The sequence below is a fragment of the Temnothorax nylanderi genome, unplaced genomic scaffold, assembly GCF_030848795.1.
Source record: "Temnothorax nylanderi isolate EJ_2023f unplaced genomic scaffold, tnyl_v1.0 TNYL_tig0088_pilon, whole genome shotgun sequence".
Lineage (NCBI taxonomy): Eukaryota > Metazoa > Arthropoda > Insecta > Hymenoptera > Formicidae > Temnothorax > Temnothorax nylanderi.
The window spans coordinates 550,154-577,628 of NW_027249150.1; the positions used below are offsets into that span (position 1 = coordinate 550,154).

At 44.7% G+C, this 27,475-nt stretch overlaps 1 protein-coding gene across 9 annotated transcripts in view; it reads left to right on the plus strand.

Moving 5' to 3' along the window:
- Lim1 (LIM homeobox 1) overlaps positions 1-27,475 on the plus strand; it is a 74,304-nt gene that overhangs the window by 26,060 nt on the left and 20,769 nt on the right. For 3 of the 9 annotated variants that reach the window (XM_071710315.1, XM_071710313.1, XM_071710312.1), the window contains 6 exons: positions 8,894-9,126; positions 13,331-13,558; positions 16,302-16,543; positions 18,463-18,748; positions 19,180-19,368; positions 21,040-22,260. In XM_071710315.1, the coding sequence (XP_071566416.1) occupies positions 8,894-9,126; positions 13,331-13,558; positions 16,302-16,543; positions 18,463-18,748; positions 19,180-19,368; positions 21,040-21,182 (1,321 nt within the window). In that variant the 3' untranslated portion in view covers positions 21,183-22,260. Of the gene's footprint in view, positions 1-8,893; positions 9,127-13,330; positions 13,559-16,301; positions 16,544-18,462; positions 18,749-19,179; positions 19,369-20,529; positions 22,261-27,475 lie in introns of those variants that run through there. The other 6 variants (XM_071710318.1, XM_071710317.1, XM_071710320.1 and 3 more) reach the window with 6 other exon arrangements.

Genomic DNA, 27,475 nt, shown 5'->3' on the forward strand with positions numbered 1-27,475 from the left:
CTACGGAGGAAGCTACTCCCCAAACCTGTTCGTACCGTTTGAATGACATTATCTTCGTTCCGAAGCAAGATAGCGCTCTTATTTGTAGAAACCAGATCTGTACGGCAAATCAACAATCTCTTTTTATTTTCTACCTTTTTTTTTACACGCAATTGTGCGGCTTTGTAAGTTCTTTGACGCGCGATTATGGTCACAATCGCCGATATCTCACGGATTAATATCCGCGCGGTCGCCGAAGGAGACACGATCGCGCGATAAGCAGGTACGCGAGTTTATCTCGCGTGGTTCAGCTGGCGAAAATTCAACGGTGAGCCACGGTCGCTTTAAGCGGAGGTGTCGACTATCATTACCTTGAACCCCGTGGCCGCGATTACGGGAAACACTTCCCGAAGAAGAGAACTGCCGCGGAAGAGCGCCGCACGCTAATTGGATGCAGTTAATTAGAGTTCGCTCGCGCGGCGAATATTCCCCGGTGTCGCGAGGATATCGACGCGAGATATCGGTGGTAGAAAATCGCCGGAGACCGGAAAATATCGCGCTGATTTGTTAACATTTCAGCACAGAAGCGACGTTGGGATATCTAATCGCCAAGAAGCCGCATGAAATTGCTTTAATATTTCAGAGCGTTGTCCTTCTAAACTTATAGAGTCGAATGATTAAAAAACGATGGAAAAATTTTAGTTATAATAAATAGTAAATAGTTATAATAAATAGTAAATAGTTATAATAAATAGTAAATATAATAACGCGTAAAAAAAGGTAAAAATAATATTTCTCTCGGCTTACTCTCATATTAACCGTTCACTTTGAATCAGAAAATTATATAATTCTACAAATTATATAATAATGAGCGGATTAAACGAGTGAATTAAGCGTAAGCATCTAAGATAAGCATAAATAGATAGTGAGATTTATTTCACCCCGGGATTAAATCCGCGTTAAGGAGGATTATGTACTAAGTAAGTACAATGTAGCTGACAACTTAATATAATTGCAAGCGTGCGACTTTGTCTTAAAGCTTGACTCAAGGCGACAACGCACGGGTTCGTGATAGAAGTTTGATAAAGGTTAATAAGATTCATGCATATCTAAATTGCGTAACGTAAGAAGCACGGCGATCTTTGTAGAAAACCGCAGCGATGGTCTATTAAGATCGTCAGACAAAGGCAAAAAAAAGATTTAAAGAACATGTTGTAGTAATAAATAGTTGAAAGAAGGAACGCGCACGTACCAATTATATAAGCCGAGATAATAAGAATTATGGAAAAAGGGGAGAAGAGAAAGAGCAAGAAAAAGAAAGAGAGGAAGGATCTTACTTTACACGTGGAAGGGTTACTTGTCTGTTCCGCGTTGTCGAGCAAATTTATATCGCGCTGTCCCCCCCGGTGATCCCTCTTTCCCGCTGCTGCTGTCGTACGTTAGATAGCGTCCGCCGAAGGGAGATTAAAGGGGGAAAAGGAGGGAGGGAGGGAAAGGGAAAACGAGGGGAAAAAAGAAAATGGAAGGAAGAAAAACGAGAAATATCGTATCTTGAAATATCGGTGCCCGCGGCGCGGCGAAATGTCCCGCGCATTATGTATGCACTGCCCGCGAACCACACTTTTATTTCTCCGCGCTCTTGTATTTGCAGAAGATTATCCGCGTAGCGTCGCGCGGCGCACGCTGCGAACCGTTTATTTTCGGTTCCTCGTTGCGTTCGAACCGCCACCGAGTTAAACGGCTTGTCCGCGACAGAGCTAATCTTCGCACGGTTGTATCGCGCGATTAAAAAAAAAGAGAGAAAAAAAGAATAGGAGGGACACGGCGCATTAAGGAGGCACGAGAGGCATTGTGTTTTGGACATTGGGATTTGCTAAGGACCTCGAGTGACTTGATTTCTAGGCAGTGTATTCTTCTGTTTAGCGAATTTTGTAAAATTAAAGTGGAGTGTTGAGATTTAAAATTGAAGCTATCTTTGTAGTAGAGTACTTTCTATCTTATTTCAGCGTGAGTTTCTTTCTTAATGAAGTATAGAGAGTGTAAACTGATTAACTGAAAGAGAAAGAGAGAACGATTATTTATGTAATGAAAAATATTACAATCTATTTCTATAATATCTGTATATCGGGAATATAATATAAATTGCAGAAATCTCTCTTTCTCTTTTGTCTATCTCTCGGTATCATATAAAATAAAACATGGAAAACCAAAAATAATCAATAATCGCTGGTCAAAAGCTCTCAGTAACGGGTACGAATTATCCAGATTTTAAATGACACGGCGCGATAGTATTTATATTTAGTACTTACACTTTGTTATCTAGCCCGATCGTTACATAAAACGTCATTTCGATCAAGCAAATAAATTGATATAAAAGTGTCGCGCTCTGAAATTAATGTTTCATAAAATTATTGGTCAATTAAATGGTACCCTTTAATATCGTTTTCGAGAGCAAAGTGCATCCGTCGGTACCTGCTGCGCCCCTTTCGTGACTTCGATCGAAATAATTCCCCGCGTTGCGAGGAGAGGCGAATAACAAGGGGGCCCGCTCCACACACAACATCCGTCCCGGGATCGTTCATGGCGTACCGTTTCGTCCGTTCGTCCGTTCGTCCGTCTGTCCGCGATATCACACGGACACACGCGCGCGTATCCGTTCTCTCGGGTCCGTGGCAAATCGCGCCCCGGGCCCACCCCCTTTCTTTTTTCCCGTCCGGGGCCCGCCTGTCCTATATTTCTTGCTCCACGCCGGAATTCCAGACGCGGCTCTTTACGCTCTCCTTAAGGGAGCCTCTCGATTCCCCCCTCCCCCTTGGTCCCGCTGCCACCCTTTCCCGCCCCCCCCCGAGTTTCGTTCTTCTCCCTTCTCGGCGTACACGCGTGGGACCACGTAAGCCTTTAGTCTTTCTATTAATGATTTTTACGGCCTGCCTTCTTCTTCTGGGACTTTCCTTTTTTTTCTCTTCTTCCCGACGAAGACGGACCTGTCTTCTCCTGGGAGAGAGAAAAGAAAGAAGGTGGACAAAGATTCAGTATAGGGATGTCCCCTCGGGGTGCGGCGACAGGCGCAGCCGCACCTGCAGAAGTCGACACGGTCGCGACTAATTACTATGATCAATTAAATAATCCCTGTAATTAGACCGAGCTGTGGACGTAATGATGGCCGTCATTGTCCCCCGTCCTCGTCCTCGTCGTTATTCCCGTCGTCGAGAGAGCACCTCCGAGAGATCACCTCGGGCGCAGCTTCCGTGATGATAGTTTCGTTGTCCTGACCGTGAGCGTTAATTCGGACAGCTTGATGGATAGTTCGGTGAGAAAAAGCGCGCCGGCCGGCTGATTACAGGACGCTCTCGCCGGAGCGGCATCTCGCAATCACGCGATCCGACGTCCGAGTTGATCGATAAGAGGCACTCCCTTGGCTTCTGCCGTGGAAAAACTGTCCGTTCTCGTTATCGATCCGGACGGGATCGCTATTGACGGATCACGATCGCGAGATCGATTTCTGAAGAAGTCCACCAGTAAATTCGCCACGAAATGGATGCAGGAATTCTTTATTCTTAAACGCATGATTCTTCTAGTTTGAGATAATTTTTTTTAAGTAGAAACTCTACACGTTTTTAGATGACAAAAGTAACTTTAAAACCGAGTTTTATCTTTAAGGTAGTCCTTTCGCAGCAGCACCTATAGTCAAGTAACAGTCCGTCATGAGGTAATTGAAAACAAACATTGCAACATCCCAATAATTATAATAATATAAAATATGATTTTACGCGCACGATTTAATCGTATTTAATTATTTACTAATTAAAAAAATATCACAATAGTAGTGCGGTTGGACTCGATTTAGGCTCGATTTAGGTTAGATCAGGCATGACGGTACGAGTAAAGCAATATGCGATTGGATCCACTACTTATTTAACCTCATATATCAGAGCAAAACATTCGACAAGCCCTTATTTTCAAGGTAGGTGGTCGCTAAGTATATGTATTATTCGTTGAAAACCTCGGCCGCGGCGATTTGCATCATTCTATCTTTCTCGTTCATTAGATGTAAACAAGGATAGAATGACAATAGCACGCTCCGCGAACGCACATTTAGAATGACTTATTTCTTGTAAAGTGTCGATAACCTCACCTGATTTTTCGTACACATGCCCCTTACTACTATATGTGTTTAACATATATCAAATTTAGGTACCTATCTAATACTTATTCTCATGAAAGGACTACCTTAAAAGTTTTGTTCAAGTTGAATTTCGGTTACATTCAGTGTCAATGTTGCGGAACACTGAACATTCGAACCTTCAGTAGTAGTATTGTCTCACATTTCCTATAATTGTCAGAGTCGGAATTCGGAATGTCGATGCCAAAAGTACTAAACATTTCTAATTGAACGGTGGCACTTATTGATGAATGGCGCCGGTTGTTCACTCGGTATCACTAGGACTGGTTCGAAACTTCGTTCGAACGCGAATACTGGTCGCGAAAAGTATTATGCAACAATGATGATAATTAGCGACTTTTTGCGTACCGCTATTTCCTGCGGAGGTGGATGTGGGTCGTAAGACCTTTGCGTCGTAAAATCGCGTCGCTCCTGCGCCGATAACGCCGTACAGCGATTTGTTTTGCATTTGTTATTGTTCACGGGCTGACGCAATTTTTTAAAAGAATAATTCTTTTTCTCGCTTCATAAGAGAAAGAGAAAGAGGAAGCACTTTTCTCCCTTCGATTTCTTTCTTTTGTTCGTGATTGATACGCTCTATGGGGTACAAATTAAAGGAAGCTTAAGGCGCTATAATCAAAGCGACGCTTTCCTCGTCCCACATTTACTCATTACATCTGTATACGTGCGTCTTTATGAGAGGTAATCTCGATCAGCGTTCGAATGCGTACTTTTACGAGAGATATCCATCTTGCCCACGAGTGGAGAGAGTTGCGAGTGCTCGAGCGCACGATGGACGACGAAGCCCCGACGTAGGCAAGTCCCGGCGCAATACGCGAACACAATGTTGTGTTGCGGGCACGTGCAAGCAACCTTTGATATTCACCGGCCGTGCGCGAGCAACCGGGCTCCACCTAGACAAGAGAAAGAGAGAGCCGTATCTCTTTGAGATACACGGCGCGTTTTCCGCGCGCGACTTTCTCTCTCTCTCTCTCTCTCTCTCTCGCTCTCTCTCTCTTTCTCTCTCTCTCCTTCTCTTTTTTCCTTTTTCATTCTTCCTTTTCACGAGATGCACGTCAACCGCGAGACGTAAAATATTTCAGAGGCGGTTAAAGGCTGCGTGCGGTGGGAAACCTCGCAGGAACGCTCGCTAGTATGCGAGGCGGATTATAGAGAAAGAAGCTGCGCGTTGCGTCAAGTTCTTGGGTGTGCGCGACGAGCGCGATGAATAATCGCCGATCCATCAATGGCTTCACGCGTATTCGAGATCTATCCGTCTGTTAAATGGCGATGGTGTCAAATTACGCGAGAGACGCGGCGGCGCAATAATTAATATCGCGACGAATCCGCGGGGAAAACTCATTAAGGATCGCATGCGTGTGAACGTAATACGCGGGAAAAAGAACGAGGGACACGCTCGTATTTAGCGTTTATTCAACTGTCACAATTCGCCATTCGCGAAACGTTCTAATTAATTGTTTAGCAGCCGTAGTTTAATTTATTGTTTATTATATAGCGTATAGCGATCCCGCTTCTATACTAAAATTTTTCGTTAAAGGCAAATTAGTCATCCGCGATGCGCTTTAGCAGTCAATATGTCACACACGATTTTCCTATTGACGAGTTACAAAAATTTTTATTCTCCCTCCGTTGACTTACTTTTGACTTCCTTTTCTCCCCCACGCGAGATGAAAGTCTTGCTATTAATTTAAATCACACGTGTATTGTGATTTTCGGAGTTGAGTTTGAAAATGTGGCATTCCAGGATTAGAGATGCGTCGGACGGTTAGTAATTAATGGAACGGTTTACGGAGCATCAACAATTTACGCGGTTCGTGAATTCGTTAATATCGATTAACGGCGTCGCAATCGTAGATAAATAGTAAATACGGAGTGTAAATGTAACCGATGTAACGTCGTCGCGCGCGACGAGCGGTTTCTCTTCTATTTTCTCTCTCTCTCTCTCTCTCTCTCTCTCTCTCTCTCTTTCCTTCGACGGCGGTGGCACGTCGCGAGACGCCCCGCACTTGCATTCCCGTCGGACGTCACGCGTCGCGTCCACTTGGTAATAAAGCGCGGCGAATTGGGTCACTTGATACGGCACACCGGCAGCAGTCAATAAAGGGAGATTCCGCGGGATTTATTGTGCGCTCAAACGCTCAAAACGTCGATGCACACCGCGCCTAGGCGCGAACGCGCCGTGACCGTCAGGTACACCGAGAACAATTAGGCTAACAATGACTCTCAAGCGGCGTCCGGGTCACGGCTGCCCGGCGCGCGGCGTGGTGTTGCGCCTCCTATTTCTACTATACGTGCTTTACGCGTAGCGCGTACTTTTTATGGTCGATTGCGCGATAATAACGCCGCTGAATGAGAAATCCGAGTTTAAAAAAAAAATTGCAATTAATATCGGCACGCGTGGTTTTGCATTTGTTTCCTTGTTCCTTTTTGTCCAGATGCATACATTTTAAACGTTTGCACACTAGCGATTGTGAGAAACTGCTGGCGTTGAAATGTCAGTGGCTATTTGTGCAATATAGTAAAATTAAATTTACAAAAGATTATGGATTTAAAATCAGAATCACAAATGATAATTAAAAAAAATTTATTTTACACGGTTAAACGGAAATATAACATATAACAATATCAAATATAATAAAATAAAATATAACAACACCAAAGAAAAAAAATTGTGGTAATAATAAAAAGTGAGTATTAAGAGGAAAAAGATTTAGAGAAGGATTTTAAGATTCTTATATTTGTGCGAGATAATACTTAACTCTTGTGATTTTCAATCTCAGCTCCTTTGATTGATGCTGTTAATGGCGTAGATTACAAAGTAGCTCGAAAGCTGCAGGTCGATAAGTATCGCCCTACCGAAATTGCTAATAAGCGACCGATTCCGTGATCTCTCCGGCGATCTGCCATCCGCGTTTAACTTGTTTATTGTTGGCATAACGACGATGGGTAGGAGGATCGATTGAGACGTCCGCTCCTCGGAACACACCAGCCCTAAGGGCCCCGGCTAATTGCTATAATTAATTGCGTGATTGCTATAGTTAGATCGATCCGGATTGCCAGTTAGAAGAATGTAGCTTCTGCCACCGTAATGATACAGTCGCAGATATATACCTATATTGACTTGACGATTGTTCCGGTTCGATTCAGAAACGCGTCGACCGGAAAAGTTGCGAAATTTTCCTATTCTTTCTATCCCTTCATATAATTCTATCCTTCAATTTAATCTTATAATTTTGATATTTTATATACAGTTATATTTTTAATAACTATATAATTTTAAATAATATATGTAATTTCACTAAATTTAATTTAATTTAGAATTTTATTTTGACAACACACATACACGTACAAAAACGGTCTAATATTCTATTTTATATAATTTTCAAACTTATTTTCACCATTTTTTGATTAGTGTATTCAATTTTATTTATTAATTTTGTATTTTAATTTTATAATATATGATTTTTTCAATTTATAACATAATTTTGCGATTCTCTCGAGAGACTCCTTCGCACAACAGTCGTGGTAACACTCGGATGATTTAAGTTTTCGATGACGCAACGACGAAGTGGAAGAACGTTTAACGAGAGATCAGTAAGGCGTCTGAAAAAAGCAAGGCGCTTAACGATTCGGCGAGGAAGAAAAAAAATATCGGGCGGACCGGCGCGGCGCGGCGCGGCGCGGCGGTGCGTTTTTACGACACGGTAGGGCCTCGGCTCTTTATGCCTGGATCGGAACATTAAACCGCCATCTCTTTAAAAGCGCTGTATTTCTTTCATCGACATTTGCGGTCCGACTGAGTTACAAACAGAACTTGTAACTTTCACATTCTATGAGTACAGACCGTTCTATACGGTCAACTCCGAGCAGTCGCGGGCATTTATCGAGCGAGGCGTGCGCCAACCCATCCCGCGGACGACGTCAAAATAATTTCGGGGTGTAACAACGCTTCGGAGAGTTTCGCGGTGTAAATTGCGGATTAAAAAAAAGCTCGCGCCTCTCTCGCCATTTTCCGTGAAAGGTCTGTTATCGAGCTGAGAAATATGATCCATGGCACCCTCGATGGAAAAATCATCGAGAGCCGCGCGTCGTACGTGTGATAATAACACGTTGCGTGGCGATACTTGCGGGGTTTAATGATTAGGGGTTCGCGTTAACGCGCCACGACGAAATTACAACGTCGCGGGATCGGGCATGCCTTCGCGAAAAAGAAAGGCAAGTGCGAAAAAATTGCGGAATCGGAGGTACGCTTATGATTAACTTCTCCTTCGGTACCTTTTACGCTTAATACCAACCTTCTCCTTAACAATCTCGCGAAGCGTGTCGAACTTGGATAAGTTTGGGAGAAAAATTGGAAAATTAAATAGGATTATAGTCTAGCTGGAGTTTAGAAATACGGAAATTTCCCTCCCCCGCGGAAACTCCGCCGTGACGCGAACTCGCAGCTGACACCGGACAAGCGACGTTTCGGTCTCACGGTTAATCTGGCGCGCATTTTTATTTTTATTAACACACGCGTCGCCAGTCTCGGTTCGCAACACTCGCGACAATCGATCAATATCGATTTTTATGTTTAAAGTTTAAGAGAATTAAGGTAAACTTTTTTTTTTTTACAACGGAAACTTGTATTTCCTCACGGTGGAAGAACATGCTCTTCGGGGGACACCCACGCGCTCATTATCCGTCCTTTCATCGGCTCACCAGCGATAAATCTGTATTATGTGCTTGTAGGCGATACGGCACCAAGTGCGGCGGCTGCCTCCAAGGGATAAACCCGCAGGACCTTGTGAGGAAAGCGAGGGACAAGGTTTTCCACCTGAATTGCTTCACCTGCCTGGTGTGTCGGAAGCAGATGAGCACCGGCGAAGAGCTCTACGTCCTGGACGACAACAAGTTTGTCTGCAAGCAGGACTACCTGTCGGGCAAACCGCTGCCGGACACGCATCATGTGCACGGTCATCACGGTGAGCCCCGCCAAAACTTACCCCCCTTCCGTCATTTAGCCACCTCGCGTAACAATGTTATCTCGACGCGATCATATTATCGTACTTATTTACACGTAAATCCTGCGCCGAAAAGGCAATGAAACGAAGTTAAGATTGCATAATGAATTCGCGCCTAACTCGCGCGCGAGATTAAATTGCATAGCGACGTCAAATAATTAGGTTCTTCCATTATCGACAGCGGAGTTAATAAATAATTCTACGATTGAAACGGCAAACAAAATCGAGAGAGTAAAGTTAGTCTACGAAAAGCAGGCACTTCGGAGTATCACAGTTCGTCTGTGTACACTGTCCTCTTCGTTTACAGAGATCGATTCGTCGCGGGATTTAAATTTAAGCGATATCCCGAGAATCCACGTGGTCTCCGTGTTTGTCTGTACTTATCATGCCAATCGATATCGAGATTAATCTCACGCTATTTCTAATTGCTGCTGATCGATAATATGATTGCGATATTTTAGGATCAATATCCAGCTTTTATAAAGTTCGACAATTATATTATTTATTTTATTTATTAAGTTGAACGTATATAGTTATATATAATATGGATATTATCGCGGGTATGGATATTTATTGATATATATATATATATATATATATATATATATCGAGTATGAATATTTGTTTTCATACCGATGCTTTGACAAACCATAATGCTGCCAAAAAGTTACTTGATATTATAAAATATGGTATTATAAATCGTAAAAAGAATTAGTTGACGTTATGATTATTCCGAGATGTCAGTTATCTGTCTAAGACGAAATTAGGGTTGGTGATTTGCTTCGAAGGCCTCGATATTCGAAGAAACTCTTCGAAGCTTCGACATTAAAATCTTCGAAGCTTCGAAGAATCAAAATTATACAATTATTAATTTAATATAATAGTAATAGTATACCGTAATAGGAACACATTTATAAAATTATATGACAAAATCCGAATAAAATTTCTAATGTTGCAATTATGTCGCTTATATGTCGCAATTATACTTTTCGAAGCTGTCGAAGAGTAACAGCCATAAACGAAATCTCTTTTTTTTCCATCAATAAAATATAATCGAGTTGGAAAAGCGAATAGTTTAGAAACATCAATGTATTAAAAGCGTATTAAAGTTTCGGTCTTGAACGGCACGGCCTAAATATGTCGCGCGAGCTGCTACGCCGCGATTTCGACGTGGCACGTGGCTGTCAGCGGCACGCGGCGATCGATCGCGGGCTCGAAAATTCGCGCGAAATCGCGTTTGGCACACGCTCGGCTCGGTGCCCAAACAAAGTCAACGCACAATCGCCTTCCATTATATCGATCTCCGGCACCGCTGTCACCGGAACGCGGCGCGGCGCCGCGCCGCTGTCCGGAGAGGGGTAGGGCGTATTATCGCGACAGCGCTCCTCCTCGCTCGACCCTCCCCCCTCCCCTTGTCTTCCCGTCGGGTCCGCCGTCCGATCTCGCGCGTTTTACGATCGCCTCCGTCGTTTCTGTTCCCGTCGCCGATAAATAATTTTATCCGCCGCTCGCGAGAAAGAGCGGCCGTCGTAAATTATCGCGCGGCTCGCCGATCTCGAAGTCGAGAGGCCCGTCGGCGTCGTCCCGATCTCGAGATGTTCTGCCAGAATTATCGAAGAACCGGAAAGCCGTCAATAAGGAAAGACGCTTCGGTGCCGATTGAAGCAGAAGAGATATCCCGCGCGTGTGGCGAAACTATTTGGATGCTTTCCTAAAACGAAATATGAAGAGTGTCTCAAGAGAGAATTATCAAAAATATCAACATTCGTTACACGCGGTGTTAAATATCGTATACGAGGATATCCTTTTAAATTGGAGAATTCCTACAAAGACCGACGGGACCCATTTCTCGAGTGGCTCGAGAATTTCGGGATTTATTTTTTCGAGCAGGCGAGGCTCGAGGGGGTCACAGTTCAACGCGCACGCCGCCACGGATTTTACGGAGTCAGGATCAGCTTAAAAAAAAAAGGAGGGACCGGCGGGTCGGCGGGACGAGGGGGAGGGGCGGAGAGGGCAGGTTTTTCACGGGAGTTTCTACCCCGAGAAAGAGAGAAAGCGGCAAGCTGTGAAAACAGCGTGGCGCGTATGCCACCGTGAACCACCGGCCGAGAAGGGAGATAGAGAGAGAAATGGAGATGACGAGCGCGAGAGTGAGAGAGAGAGAGAGAGAGACGGCGCGCGGGTCGGCTCGGTTTCACGAGGGCCCCACTCGTATATAAGCCGTGAAACGAAAACCGAAAGGTCGTTAGGCAGGGGGCGAACCTTTTGTCGTTCCCGTTGCCGACGTTGCCGAAACCGCAAAACGCACCGACAACCCGTTTTCTTCTCTCTCTCCTTCGCCCGGCCGCCTTTTTCTCCCGGGGATCTCGGGGGCCCCGAACCCCGACGGGCCCCGTTGTGTGCTCGCCGTACGTGAGACAATGTCGTGGGACAGCCGCCGAGAGCGCGGGAGAGCGCCGCGAAATGATTTACGCCTCGGCCGCGGCCGATTCGGCCCGCCGACGACTCGCTGTCGATGAGTTTCGCGTGAAGCGTCGTCGTCATCGCCGTCGACGTTGTTGTCGGCGTCACGAGGCGATCTTGAGGCGCATACCTGCGGATGCAGGAACGAATCTGTAAGCCGCGTCAAATGTCAACGTCGAGAGGCTGCCTTCGCGGAAGGATTCTATGATTTTTCGGAGGCGGTTCCGACGCTCTACAAACAGAAATTTCGCGGAAAAGGATTAGCTATTAAATAGAAACGAAAATAGGGTAAAAAGCGAGACGGTAGGGAGTAAAGGAACAAAGAAAATTTCTTATTTATACAAATAATAAAATAAAAATATTGTTGAAAAATAAAAGTAAAATAAGGAAGCGTTCTCTTAGCATGATTTATATGCGAGTTCATTAAATAGATCTGTATTTAGTCAAGTTGTGTGCATTAGGTTTATTATAAATAACTTGCACACCGTCGATTATTTTTTACCATCGTCCTCGACTACTGATTATCGATATAACTGGCGGGAACAATAGAGGCAGGTATGGAGCACGAAATCTTCATCGCGTGGAGAACGAATTCGACGCGCAACTGGGGGCAGAATGTTGACGCGAGCCTTCAGGATGATTTCGGGCCGATGATTAAGCGACACGACCGTCTTGATGCCCGACACTTTTTCAACATTAATCTCTGCCATCCGCTCGGCCATTTGCCGGTTGTCGAATCCGCGCGGCCATCGTTCTCTCTCTCTCTCTCTCCCTCGGCGCGGCGCAAGACGAGAGCACGGTAATTATGCTCGTAGGAGACGATTAATATCCGGAGACACCATTTTTTCGGCGGTTCCAGCCGTAAAATATATTGCGTCTGGAGTATTTCGTGCGCAACGCCGTCATTAAATCTAGAAGGCAAAAGCCGACTTTTAAAAGTCGCTACTTGCCCCTCGCAGCCACGTACTTTACAATCGAGATATAGCTGCACCGATTAAATTACACCGAAAAAAAAAGTACGTGATTGTTCGAATGTATTTCTTAAAGTTTTCGAACGCGGCGTCATTTATTGCGACATTCTTCTGCCAACAAAATGCAACTATTTCTCTTGATAAATTACAGAACAATTGCGTCAATACGTGCGAATAGTCCATATTTAATTATGCTACACGTAAATATCAATGTCGGCCATGATATCAACGAATAATCGATTCTTTTTTGACAGATTCCTTGCCATCGGAAAGCGTAATCACTTTTCTTTCAAGCGAAAGTTATTTCAAATCAATTAAAAACTTACTTAAATCGTGCTACTTTGAACATCAATAATATCCATACCACGATAACTTGTAATTTATTTCTGCATGTTCGCTAAAAATTCTATCGCTGATTTCGAACTATTTCGCAATTGCACAGAAGCGATATTAAAAAAAAAATACATTTCCAATTAGCAAATAAAATTGGAAATAACTTTTTTTCGGCCATTTTGGCAAGTTAGCTTCTCATTTGTTTATAACTGTACAATGTAGGTAACATACAACTTCAAAGATTCGAAGTACCTCGTTGATGGGGCGCTTAAGGCACTTCGTTTCGCTTCTGTGCAAGTGAGCGAGTCGCGACGATGCGAATCGTTATTTTTCGAAATCGGCGGTTCGTTGGTCGATGTTATTAAAAAGGCCGGTGTCTCGCGTCCGTTCACGAGCAGAACCGTCCAACCTGTCGGCAGGCGGAGACTCGCTGATGGGCTCGGGATCGGAAGACGAGGACGAGGACGGTAGTGCCCACCATCACCATCACGATTCGGCCGTACGCGGCGCTCACCTCGGGACCCACAACATTGGCTCGGGTGGTCCCGGCGACCAGGCCGTCGGCCACGGTGGCGAGCTACCTCTCGGTGGCGATCCCTGCAAGCAGGAGGACTCCGAGGATCAAGGTGAGTAACTCTAGCTCACTTGCCGAAGATGAGATAACGAAATAATAGCGGCAGGCGATACGTTGGATTAGACAAAGAAGTTCTCTCTCGCGCAATTCTCTGTTGGAAAAAGTATTATTCATGAGAATTATCTTTTGCTGCGGTTGAATAGTGCGCGTGTATAATGTGTGTATAAAGAATCAGTCTTTTTCTTGTATCACGTTAAATCGATTATTCCCGCGAGTCAGAAATCTATTGAAAAAAATTCTATTACTTTAATAAGTAAAATAAAAATCTAGTTTTTGAAAAATAATAGATTCTTTTAATTGCCTGATAGGCGCTATAAATATTGCTCCGCAAATAGTCTTGGAAAGTTCTCTTTAATCTCTTTAATCGCATTTATAAGCGATACGTGTAAGCGATATAAATATTACCGAGTGGAGATACATATTTTTACGATATAGACAGTTTTACGCAGCGCAAACTGCCTCTCGACGGAATAAGAGAACGTCTTTATTACGTCAAAGACGAAAGATAAATCTCGCGAGAGAGAAAAGTAGCGAAGGATCGTAAACGAAAGTCAATATCGCGTAGCCAAGCGTAAAGGGCAGAGTGCACGTCTGAAATATCTAAGCTGTCATCTCGATTACCGTGATTAGACATTCCGTATGTATCACGTACACACATATCGGTGAACTGCAAACGAACCCGGACCACATTCGCACGCCGTAAATTACCCCGCGCAGTACGCGAAACTCGATCAAGAGCAATCGATTGGCGGCTCGATCGGGCTTCCCTTCGAACCACGGCGCCACTACGTCACCCTTGGAGATCCCGCGAGCACGAATTCGCGGCGTCGCGACGTCACCAATCGCCGGAGGCGTCGTCAGAAGCCGGTCTCGAGCCATTATACCGTTCCTGCTCTTTTATCGCGCGCACAACAATCGGTCCTTTAGCCGTACACCACCTAGTCTCTCACCCTCGCACAGGCCCGGTATACAAGCACGCAACACAAGCGCGTCGTTGCCCCCCTCCGCCCCCCCCCCCGGGATCGGGAAAGAGGGAGCGGACGTCTTCACGAGGGGTGGCCCCCGTTGTACGGTGCGACACTGTCCAAACATTTTCTTTGTCCCGCGGTTAAGACCTACCCGGTATACATATATACGTACAGTGTATAGATTACCGTGGAGAGCCGGGGACTTATATTCGCGCGTGTATGCGCGTGCGTGCGTACGCGTGTGCGTGCGTACGTGTGTGGTGACACTGTGCGCGATGCGTGCGTATGTGCGGGGTACGGCTTTCAGCGCGCGGCAGCAGCCACGATAATCCGATGGGGGTTTCGCATCGCTTCCGGGGGATTGGCTCCGATTGTTGTTACCTCGATCCGGCCGATGAAGATACCGGGATACACGGGGTGTCCCAGACCTACCGCGTGGCCTCTCAGCCGCGATTACCTCGACGAATCTACGGACGATTATCGCTTCCCGCGCGCGTTTGTCGGGAAGCCATCGGCCGCGATGAAATCCTTGAAATGCCCATTCGGCTTCCATCGATTTTGATTATATATTTTTAATTTAAATTTGATAAAAATTAACACTAGAACTACACCGAAGAGTAACCTATATCTATTTTTACCGACGGGATCAAAATAAGAAAAAAAGAGAAAACAAATTTATAAAATTAATTATCTGTAGATTTCAACAAAAGTCAGAGAAAATTTCAGAAATTGTGATGTTTTGAAAATAATAAATTATATTTAAAAAAATTTCAAACCAGTCATTTTGATCCCCTTGATAGTTTTGTGTAAAATGAAAATTACAAAAAAGAATTTAGCAATAATTGCATGGCATGTTGAACTTTATTAAGGTCTTTTAACGTCGAAAACTATCTCGATATTGACAGCCGTCATCTTCAATATTCGCATGGAGACACCCGATAAGTACGCGTACCTACATACGATAGATTCCCGGTTATCTCGCTCGACAATGTGTTTTCTTTTAAATTTAACTGGAATGTTGCGGTACGCGAGAGATCGCAACTTGACGGGCGTCGCTTAGAAACTCCCGTAACGCAATGATGACTACTCGTGTCTGAGGATGACAAGTCATTTCTGGGTTACCGACGAGTCACGCGTCAGCGGATACGCATAGTTCGGGATTAAGAAACCGACTATCCCCTCGACCACATCGACGACTGGGTAATAACAAACGCGCGGCGTAACGCTGAAAATATTGTGTCAGCCTTTTTTTTCCCCCAGACGCTGATACCTTTACAGCTTGTCTCTATAAATCGTGTGCGAGTGACAGCCTCGTCTCTGAAAATTGAGGGCTCGAGGATACGGAGTTACGAAACCATTATTTCGGTCTAGATGAAATTTAGATCTAGCAATTATCGAGCGATTTACTTTTACTTTACCGTTTTTCAGAATAAATTAATTTTATTGGTCTATTTATATCACGCAGCTATATAATTATAATTTAGAAGAGAACAAATCGTCGTTTGCGTGCTTATTAATTCCGGCCGCCGGCGCAACTCAGGAATTTCGTGAAACAGAACCGAAAAGTCGTGTCTCCATCTGTTCGAGAATTAGGTTCCCCGTCATTATATTTAAAGCAGACAGACGTGAAACTCGCTATCGCGAGAAGACACGAACTTCTCGCGGGGACCGATTTCGCTGGCAGTCGATCGAGCCTCTCTCGCGAGATAGGCCCCAGGTGATCGTCGTACGATTGTGACGCGATAGCTCGGCTTCGATCGGTTGAAGGTTCCCTGGACGGCGATCCCGAGACGAGGGACAGCCAAACGGAGAACAAGAGCCCGGATGGCGGTGCCGGCGGTGGCAGCGGCGACGGCGGCGCCGGCTCGAAACGACGCGGCCCGCGGACCACTATAAAGGCGAAGCAATTGGAGATCCTCAAGACGGCCTTCTCGTCGACCCCGAAGCCCACCAGGCACATCAGGGAGCAGTTGGCGAAGGAGACCGGCCTGCCCATGAGAGTCATACAGGTGGGAAAAGGCTCTCACTCACTCTCTCTCTCTTTCTCTCGCAACATTTGCACTTTGAAATTTCTCTCGTCTGTCTATTATATTACATATATCTACTTATTTTTCCTCCAGCGAAAAGTTTCTTCATAAATCGTCTTCTTTATCCTTTCCGGCACATCCTCTCCACCTCCCAAAAGCTTCATATTACCCAATCGCTTGTCATCTCACTCTTCGACTACGCCGACGTCGTTTATATTCCAGCACTCAACCAACAGCTCCTAAATCGTATCCAATACATTCAGAATTCATGTCTCCGCTTCTCCTATGGTGTACGTAAGTTTGACCACATATCCCCCACTCTATTCTAGCTCCTGTTGGCTAAAAATCCAACAACGCTTTGTGCTTCATCTCTGTGTGTTGCCTGGTTTTCCGTCTCCTTCACTCTAATACTCCTCCGTACCTTCGACGTCTCTTGCATCTGAATTCCGAGCTCCATACCAATGACGCCCCGAATACTCGTTACCCTGACCTTCTTTCCTTTCCATCACTCTGCCAAGTTTCGCGCTTCCTTCTCTTACTGTGCAGTCAAATATTTCAATGACCTTCCCTCTACCATAAGATCCTTATCCTCTTTGTCTTCTTTTCGTACAGCTACGTCCGCCTTCATTTTGTCGACTGCACTTCCTACCAGAAATGCATCTCAACCTGCGCATCACTAATTTGCTTACACGATGTCGTGTCTACTAACGCGCACACGTGCGCATCTGTGCATGTGCGAGTTGTATGTTACGCGTCTAGTATATAAGTTTAGTATATAAGTTTAAAATTTTATTCTCGTGAGCGAATCCACCACTTTGTATGTCCATTTTACATTTTAACATTGTTCTCCACTGGTAGGCTTGGAAACAACGCGTGTTGATGCCTCACCATTTGCGTGCTCTCTTTACATATTTATACTCCCCACGACTGTATCCCCACTATAAGCATCGCAATAAAATAAAATTAAATTAAATTAAATAAAACTTTTCATAAAACTGATCACGCTATCATTTAACTAATCATCTTGATAATTAAATCCGAAATAAAAATTTGAAATAAAAATTAGCGTTCTGTTAAAACCTTTAAACGAAGAGAACGGTTTTGTTATACTCAGAGGAAAAATCTTGAAAAATATCTTTAATCAGATGTTGGGGCGTTGATAATTAAATAATAATTATAAATTTAATCTTGTAATAAGAATAATAATTTACTTTTCCTCTCTCAGTTTTCGTTACGACATTTGCTTCTCAGGCATTAAATTCTTTGACTTACGAAGAGAATCGCTATTAATATCGAAGTGAATCGCGATTTGCACTATCGGCGACGGTTTTATGCAGCTGGCATCTAAATCGCAAAAGCGACGTAACGCAACGTTCAGAAGTCCTCCGCCATCGCGAACAAGTAGGAAAAAACCGCGTCGACAAACCATTTGCCGGAGAATTATTCACTCGGCTCGACGTCATATTATTTACCGAGAAATTATTTCGCGACAGCACCGTCGCGCCGGATAATTCGCGATGTATCACCGATAAAAAATTGTTTATCACGGTTTTCTCGTGTCCCAGAATGCAAAAGAACACAATAGAATGGACTAAGGGTATATCGCGTGTTCCAAGACCCACATTCTTTCAGAACATTATACCTTTACAGTTTAATATAGCAGTGGCGAAATATAAGAACAGGGAAACTGACGAATAAGCGCGATATTTTTTACAATTTTCAAGAATCTATCATATTAACATATATTATTATTCATTATTATTCACATTAATATCTATTCTTAGAGCGATTTACAATTGTAAGATGACCGTGCGCAAAATGGAAAGGGTCAGCGGAGGTGAAGAGGGAGACCCGTCGTTAAATAATTCAGCGATTAAAGGCGGCCGGTCTGCCCGTTTCAGGTCTGGTTCCAGAACAAGAGGAGCAAGGAGCGCAGGCTGAAGCAGCTGACGTCGATGGGCAGGAACCCCTTCTTCGGGGGCTCGCGCAAGATGCGCGGGTTCCCGCTCAACCTGAACCCGGGTGCCCTCGGCGGCGAGGACGGCCCGCCGCCCGGCTTCCCGTACTTCGGCCCGGACAAGTTCGAGTTCGGCTACGGCGGCCCGGTGGCCTTCCATCACGAGTTCTTCGGCGCGCATCCGCCCCCGCATCCGCACGGGCCACACTTTGCCGGTACGGGAAATCCAGGTGAATCTCCCGCCATCACAGATGATTATCGTTGTCATTATTATCGGCGTCCTCTCACTGTGTTGAAGCTAGAATAGATTCTAGTCTCGAGACAGGTAGAATCGAACGCGGAAACTCCGAGGATATCGAAGATTCTCTTGTTACGTAAATTTCCAATTGACCTTTCATATCCTCTTACTTGCAATCAGATTTTCTGTGTAAAATTCCACTGTTTTATTAATCGCGCTTTTGTCTCAATAATACAAAAACTTGAAGTAAAAAAAAAAACAGCTCGTCTCTACCGAAAGTCGGGTCGGGGCCCGGCGAGAGCCTAGTCCCGGAATCTCGCGTAATTATAATAAACCTCGAATCAAGTAGGTAGGCCCCCGCGATAATTATGACAGCCGGTTTCGGAGATGGCCGAGCGGATACGAGATCCCCTCTGAGAGCAGTACGTAATCTGTTTCTGACAGGCCTGGACCCGGCCAGTTTAGCGGGCATGGCAGCCGCAGTGGCGGTGGCAGGGGAATACCCACCTCCGGGCGCGGGGGGCGGCCCTCCGGAATTTCTCACGGGGCCCCCCGGGCAGGGGCCCCCTGCGCCCACCGGCGGCAGCCCCGGAGAGTTCCTGGCACCTTCAGGTAAGAGGGAAATATCCTCCTCCGAACTATTACCACCGAAAATCGGCCGAATCGCCGATCGCCAATCTACCTCGGCTCGGGTCTGCCCGCGAGCGGACTTAATATTTGCGCTCGCGCCGATTTATTAGCGTTATTTTCGCGATGCGGCGGCGGCCATTAACTCGCGACCGTTCGAAGGAGATCGACCTGTTTCTCGCACCGAAAAATAATATTAATATAATAATAATATTCCGCACGAGACGCGTTTCTTTATAGACGTCGAATAATTCTTTTTCATCGGAACTAGACATCCAATATCCTTAATACATCAATTTTTTTCTATTCAATTATATTTTATATTGATGTCTGTCTTAATCATTTTTCTTAACTTGATTTTCGGCAGTACGCACAAGTTAATGGCCGGGAAAGAGAGATTGTATAATGTTCACTTGAGTCGCGTTTCGTGACGATTATTCGTGACGATTTATTATACACATCTCTGTTACATCGAACATGCCATGTCGTGTTAATTAGGAACGCTTTAGTCCCGCGGTATCGAATCGAAACTGTTTCACGCCATTCAACGTTTCACGTTGAAATGAAAATTATACGTTGCCGTTAACCTTTCGCACGCGGTATCATTTTTATCGCGCGGCATCGCGCGCCATTATTCGCGCACCGTCGCGACGTTATTTCGCGCACGAAAGACACGCGCGCAGGGATTTCTAACCGGCTCTAGGATTTTCTGCAACAAAGTACAGCTCTGCGTGAATGTCATTTCCTTCTGAGCCTGTCGTACGGATAATTGAGATCTGGCAATCAGCTTGGCGTGACCTTTCGCGATACACGTCTAAATACTGAAATTCACGTTTTCCAACCGCGCGTCAGATACGCATATGCGTCTTATCCGGCTGTCACCGGCGTATCAATCACGTCACATACGCGCGTTATTAATTCGTTGAGGAAAGTGCAGTTTAACGATAGTCGCATTAATAATCATGGTACTTATAAAGGAGCGCGTTTAACGCGGCTAACGTGGCTAACGTGGCTTCTGGTAGCCCGAGGCCAAGTTTGAGAATTTCGCAACGCGGAAACTTTTATTCGTTAAAATATATGACAGCAAATGTTACGTATATAATGCCTGCAAGGAATAATGGGATAATGATAATATTCGAGTTTCAGAACTATCGATGGATTCAAGGTACATTAAATCGCATCGGATTGGCTCGAATATATGATGAGATTTTCCGGATGTTCGAAACTTTCAAGAGTCTCAAGATATTCAAGAATCTCCGGTTTCGAATGCGGAACAATTCGTATCTTTTTTTACGATTGAAGTTGCTTAAAAACTTTTACCGCTATTCCAAGCCAATCGAGGCTTTTATTCGCCGATTTCGTATGATGGATATGGCATGCGCGCAGTAGATAAGACAAAAAAAAAAGGGCCGGTGGCAGTTGGAGAGTAGGCGTTTTACAAAATGTCACAACGACGAAATATATAAAGCGTATCGCGGCTATCGGAGATCGCGCGCGTTAATATTTATAAACCGCCGGCGGCGGATTGTCTCGCCGACTTTCACGGGACTTCCGGCCATGTCGGCCGGGTCGGGTCCGTCGCGTCGCGTTGCTCTGCACGCTGCGGGATTTAAATCTTAATTGGCATCGACGCCGTGCGCGTTCGCTTGTTCCCAGGTGGAGGGCAAGGTAATCCGAGCGGCGGCGGCGGGAACGGCGGCGGTCCAGGCGGCGGCGGCGGCGGCGGCGGTGGCGGCGGGGTCGCGGGCGGCGGGTTCCTGGAGCCGCACCAGATGCAGAGCGAAGGGCTCGCCTGGTAGTACGAGTTTTAATTAACGTCCCTTTTATGATAATAACAATTCCGCCCGCGCGCCTAAAAAACCGTACGGAGGATCGCGAGAGCGCGCGCCGTCGAAAGCGCGAGAGCGAGGAAACGGCGACGGCGACTGCGGCCACGACGGCTGCTGCGGCGATTTCGAGTCCGGAGGACGACGGGAGGCTCGGCGCTTCGTTGCTTCTCCTTCCCCACCTCCGGTTTTTTCCGTTCCTTTTCGTCCCTGCCCTCCCCATTCTTTCCGTTTCGCGTTGCGATCGTGATCGCGATCGAGTCGTCGTGAAATCGACTCGTTCTTTATGTAAGATATTACGGACACGGAAGCGTTTGTCCGCGCGCCTCGATTCACGGTTATTGTCGTCGACGCACGGTCGACGCTTATTATCTCTATTGATTACGGCATCTCCCGGCGCCGCGACGCCGCGACGTTATTATTTACATTATTATTATTATTATTATTAATTATTGATTATTATTATTATTATTGTGTATAAAATTCGAAGAGGTCCCTATCGTGTAATATTGTACCCCTCCCTGTTGATTATTTCTTTTCTCGACGTTACTTTGGAGACACCCTGTAGATATCTGCTGTTGTACACCTGATAAAGACACGCGTACACCGGTCGCTAGACACGTACACACACACACTCTTACACTTGCAACGTCACACGTGCATACGAACAGATACACGGATACACGTATCCACACACTTGGAGACACGCTGTACTAATATTATTATTAAAGTATAAATATAAATAGGAAACGTGTAATTTGTATCTGTTAAGAGCGGCGAGATCGATGTAAATACACACGAGGAACACGCAGAAAAAAAAACACGCTCTATTCTCTCTCTTTGCTGAAAATGCGCGCGCGTAGCGATTTGCGCGAGACGGCTGGACTTACTCCACGAACGCCATCGGAAGTAAGAAAAAAAAATATATAGTATATATATGTGTATTGTGACGCAACAACACCGAGAGTAAGGCAGATCGGGAAAGAGATGCGCCGCCGCGACGCATAACGATTATAAATACTATTATAATAAACCACCTCGTATTTCCGTATGCGGATCTGTGCATTTCATTTCCTTCTGACCGCCGCGCGACGCTTTTCCTTCGGCTGAGCGAATGACGTTACGTAGAAGGACGGAGGAGGAGTGTTGTCCGGTTGATTGCTTAGACGAACAATTTGATATATCGCGCAAACTCCTCTTTTGTTTCGTAAGAACGTTTTATCCGATAAATCGACATCTGCCTCAATCACGATCTATAAAAAAGAATTAGGCAATTAATATCCATTTCTACTAATGTAGATTAACTTTAATCTCCGTTTAACTTGCTTTTTATCTTTTTCTGAGAATTAGAAAAATATAAGAAGTAATTCGAAAAATTAGAAAAAGATAAAAAGTAAGTTAAACCAAAATTAAAGTTAAAATCTACATTGGTAGAAATGGACATAAGAAATTAAATCAAAATACTAATTTGTGTAGATATATTTTTTTTCGACGATTGGTCTTTATAAAAATATCGTTTTGCAGCGCAGCCGAATTATTCGCAAAATTTAACGGGCCTAATCTTATCTGTTCGCCTGTCGCGCCAATAGCAGTTGATCTTGATTGCGGTCGGTCGATCAAGATTGGCGATATCATTGGCGCGACGGATCCTTTGATTTATGCTAATTAGGAAAGCGTATCTGTGTGTAACAGCGATCAGATATCGATAACGATAGACGGCAGCAAGAAATCGCCCGACGACGGAAGTTAATGAGGTAAGTGACCATTTACGTTTTTTTTTTTATTAGCGCGTGTCGTACCGGTGTCACCGTCTTCGATTTCCGTCTTTCGATGTGTATTATCGCCGTCGACAGACGTCGTTCGGCGTCACGACGATTTCAGTAGCATTATCCTAATGAGCTGCGACGCGATACTTCGCCGCGCGAATTCGACACACGTATCGGCGAACCGAGAAAGCCGCCGAAGACAGTTTATCATAACTTGTTACTGGCGCGCGGCGTCAGATCGCTCCTTCAGCGGGACGAGGAAATTATTAGTTGTCAAAGGTGGCAAAGTGATCGTCGGTATCAAGTGGCAAAGATGACTCGCCCCGTTTGAAAAGATGAAATCTCTGCGCGTCGTGCGCGACGAGAGAAATTCTGCGACAACTGCGCCGTTTTAAACTGATTGTGAAATCAATTTTTCTCCGCGTATATCCGAGAGAGGCGGGGTACAGTTTATAAATTGTGTCAGTTTTCTTGCGTATATTTGCATACGCTTTTGGGCGCAGCTCTCGGCGTGCAATTGTCGCGTTTACATTGCCGCCAATCAAGTGTGCCACATTACGCTGCATTACGTTACGCCACGCTAAATGCGAGGCGCGCGCGCGCGTGTGTGTGTGTGTGTGTGTGTGTGCGTGTGTGCGTACCTACATACGTCGCGTCGGCCGGTTCGCACAGCGCTTTTTTTGCGCGTCAAAAAGCGCGTTGGACTTATTCAAAAGGCAATCCGGCTAAATACCGGAATGACGTGCGCGAAAAAATTCAAAGCGAAAAGCAGGTATATACGCTCGCCGCGTATGACGACGTAACGGAATTACAACAACGACGCCACGTCCCACGCTTGCAAATCCATCGTTGAAATTCCGCTGAAATTTCGTTAAACACGGCATTTACATTATCCAGTATTTCTTATTTTGCATGTGATTTATATTTTTTAAAAATAATTTCTATACTCCCTTTTCTGTTTTCATGATAAGAACCTTTATTGATATTAAATCGATAATTATATTCAAATGTTATTCAATTAAATTCTAGTTTATAAATCTCTCTCTTTTTCTCTATCTCTGTCTCTCTCGTAAAACTACTTTAAATAATAGATTCTCAAAAGATTTAAATATATGCATTAACAAAGTGTACATTATTTAAGGTAATCTAAAGAGAGAAAGAGAGAAAATTGATAAATTATCTAAAAAAAACTTTATAATCACAATTCACAAAATCATTTATATTTTGAAGTGAAAATTTTCGGGATTACAAGTTCCATCGAATCTTTTATTCATCAAAGCAAGTTGTTATTAATTACTGTAATAATTAGATAAATTACTATTTATATCGACGTCAATTTCTAAGGTACTTTCGCCTTCTTTCTTTTCCCTTTTTTTCTCTCAGAAGAAAGATGGCCTTGCCGAAGGGCGGACGAGCTCAGGTGGCAAGTCGAATCCTTTTCCTTCCCCAAATCGCCGGTCGTAAACGCATCTGCGACCGACTTCGCCCCGAACGTCGTTAGCGGACGCGACATCCTTGTGTCCCGAGGTAAGGGAAAGAGAGAAGGGTGCGCCTCGCATCGGCCTGGACATCTGGTGAATTCGATTTTGATGTGTTTCTGTGCGACCCCCCGGGGGGTACGAACGGACGTTCTCCGCGTCGTATCCCCGACACGGCCCCGCTGGGGCCGCCAACGATGCCGCCGCGTGCATGCGTCCCCATGTGTTTCGCGTATACACATCGTGTATACACAAGCTCCTACCCCTGGTGCTTGTTGCAAGTGCACCCGCTAAGTGTGTGCACAGAGTCGGTGGTGGTCCCATGTCGCAGTTTACGGCTGCGCACGAACGGTAACGAGATTTCGTTTCGAGAGCGAGGGCGCCGAAATTTCTTCAAGAATCTAAAAATCTATACGATTTCAAAAGTCTAAAATAAACTTTCCTGTTTATTTTAACGAACCGATGTCTCCGGAAACTTTGCGCTTAATACTAAGAAGCTATCCCTCGTGAGACGCATTGAGAAAACAAATTTTTAGATCCAAAAAATATTTATTTAGGTGGCTCCTAATAGCTTATTTATTTAATATAATACACATATTTATTTAGAATTAGATATTTTTATTTTAATAAATATTTTTTTGGACTTAAATATTTTTTTCTCAGTGCGTTGCTCTAACGAACTCTCATTTCTGTTTTCTTTCTTTTTGAAACCTTTTTTTTTTAAGGAAGTACAATGTTCTATTTGATTTCTTTATACATACGCATTATACATCTTCAGCGAGGCAAGTTACAATTCTGTCAACAACCTTTTTTCACCCATATACATGCCTTCGCGAAATAATTTAACATCGTTAAAAGCGCTTTGTTCCCTCCGGAGAATTTTTAGGCGCCACCCGCTTTAACTGTCCATGTGGCGAAAGTTTGGGGTGTAATCTAGCTGGAGAAGCGAGCACATGTAACGCGCGTTGTAATGACGTCGACGGAGGCGTCGGCGTCCCGTGTAATACGCGCGTCTTCTGCGGTATATCTCTCGGGAGATTCGACAGATGTGCGGCCCGCCTCCGTGCCCCAGGAACTACCACGGCCTCCCGTGGGAGTCCTGCAGGGACAAACCGTCCCGGGGGGTTCGCACCCCCGGCCCTCGCGTATCCTTGTGTTCTTCTATTACCCTCGTTTACACGGAGCAAGAAAACGAGAGCGCCGAAGCAGGCCGGCCGACATTCTTACGCACTCTTATTGTATACCTGAATATACCGCGCGTGTTACCGAAATTACGGCAATTGCGACAAAATTCTGTGGGATTTTGTTAGATTTTTATTGCACACATCGGCAGAATAAAAATCTGATAATATTCCACAGAATTTTGTTGCAATTTTTTGTTGCCATCATTATTTCGGAATTTGAATCATTACAGAGCAAATGACAAGTGACATTTTCTTGCGCTATTAATTAATGGCTTGATATTATACACGTTGAACTTTACTTAATTATATTATTACAATAAATAATTTCGTGAGCAACAACAAAATTTCTTATTTATGAATCAATTTGACTTTCGGCTATTATATGGTAATTAATGTTCGTCCATTTATTAACACGACTATTTCGCCGACAAACTCTTTCCTGCCCGTATTATCAATATCTAAGTTTCTCTAATATGATATTTGACGCTTTCCAGATTTCTACACGCGCAGATTGTCTATTTTATATTTAAAACCATTCTCGCGGAATAACTTTTGCGGCGACGCGAGCTGCAACGCGAATGTTATCTTTATCATCGATAATACCGGCTATACATTCATCGATGCTTATCTACCCGTCCGAGAGATATGTACGTTCGAGGAGATATGTAGAGCAGGACGATGAAGAGGGGCTCCCAAGGGGTGGTGGTGGGCTCCAGGGCCAAGGGCCAAGCGCCCGACGTGTCACAGTCCAACGCGCTCCGCCGACTCGCTCACGTGTTCGCGCACGTGTCGCAAAACGAGCCCCCCTTCGGTCTGTCATCATTATGCAAGGAGGCCATACAAATCACGCCCCACTTACCGCGGGCGCCTTCGTCGCAGGCTCGAATTAACGCGGCGGAGCTTCGAATTGACCCCCGGGACCACCCCTCCGATCGTCGGCAGCGCCGACCGCGAATCTCGCCGTCCTTCAAGTTCTTCCCTGAAACATTTGCTTTGAAGAAGCCATCGGTTGGTTACGACGCGAACAGATCGATTTTAAGGTCCGTCGTTTTGATACAAATTATACAGTTTCAAAATCGTGCAGACACAGTTTATATCGACTTTAACTCTTTAATGTCCATTTCTAACAATGTAGATTAACTTTTGTCTCGGTTTAACTTACTTTCCATCGTTTTCTAACTCTTAGAACTAGAAAAGATGAAAGGTAAGTTAAACCAAGATTAAAATTAACCTGTGTTGATATAAATGGACATAAGACTCTCGAAATTAGACTAATAAAATTAATATACAAGTCTATACATGCGCACCTTCTTATATACAACTTCTTATATACAACTTACTTTCTTTTTAACATTTACAAATTAATGGTTAGTAATCTTCATTACATTTATCCAAATGTTTGTTACATTTTTTATTTAAAGAATCTAACGATTTTTATTATAACAATGCTTCTTGACGAGTTTCTCGATCGCAAACATTTCGCCAACTCTCCTACGAGTCTCTAGAAAAAAAAAAAAAAAAAGAGTCGCCGGTGACATTAGCGTGACAGATTCAACGACCGTACGATCGCGATAGCGCGTCGTCCACTTTATTTCTCCAATGATACCGTACGTCCCACGCATGAAGTCGCGTCATCTCCGATGGAATCCCCGGGCTCCTTGGCTCGTGCGTCTCTTTCTTCTGGGATTCCTTACGAATTCGGGGTGATATACGAGTCGGGTGACGGCGATCCGCGGGAGAACGGTGACGGCACAATGGAGACGTCGAGTGGCGACGTTGTCGTCGCGAACGACGAGGAGAAGCGCTCGTGACACGATGCTCGTACTTATTTCCGTCTC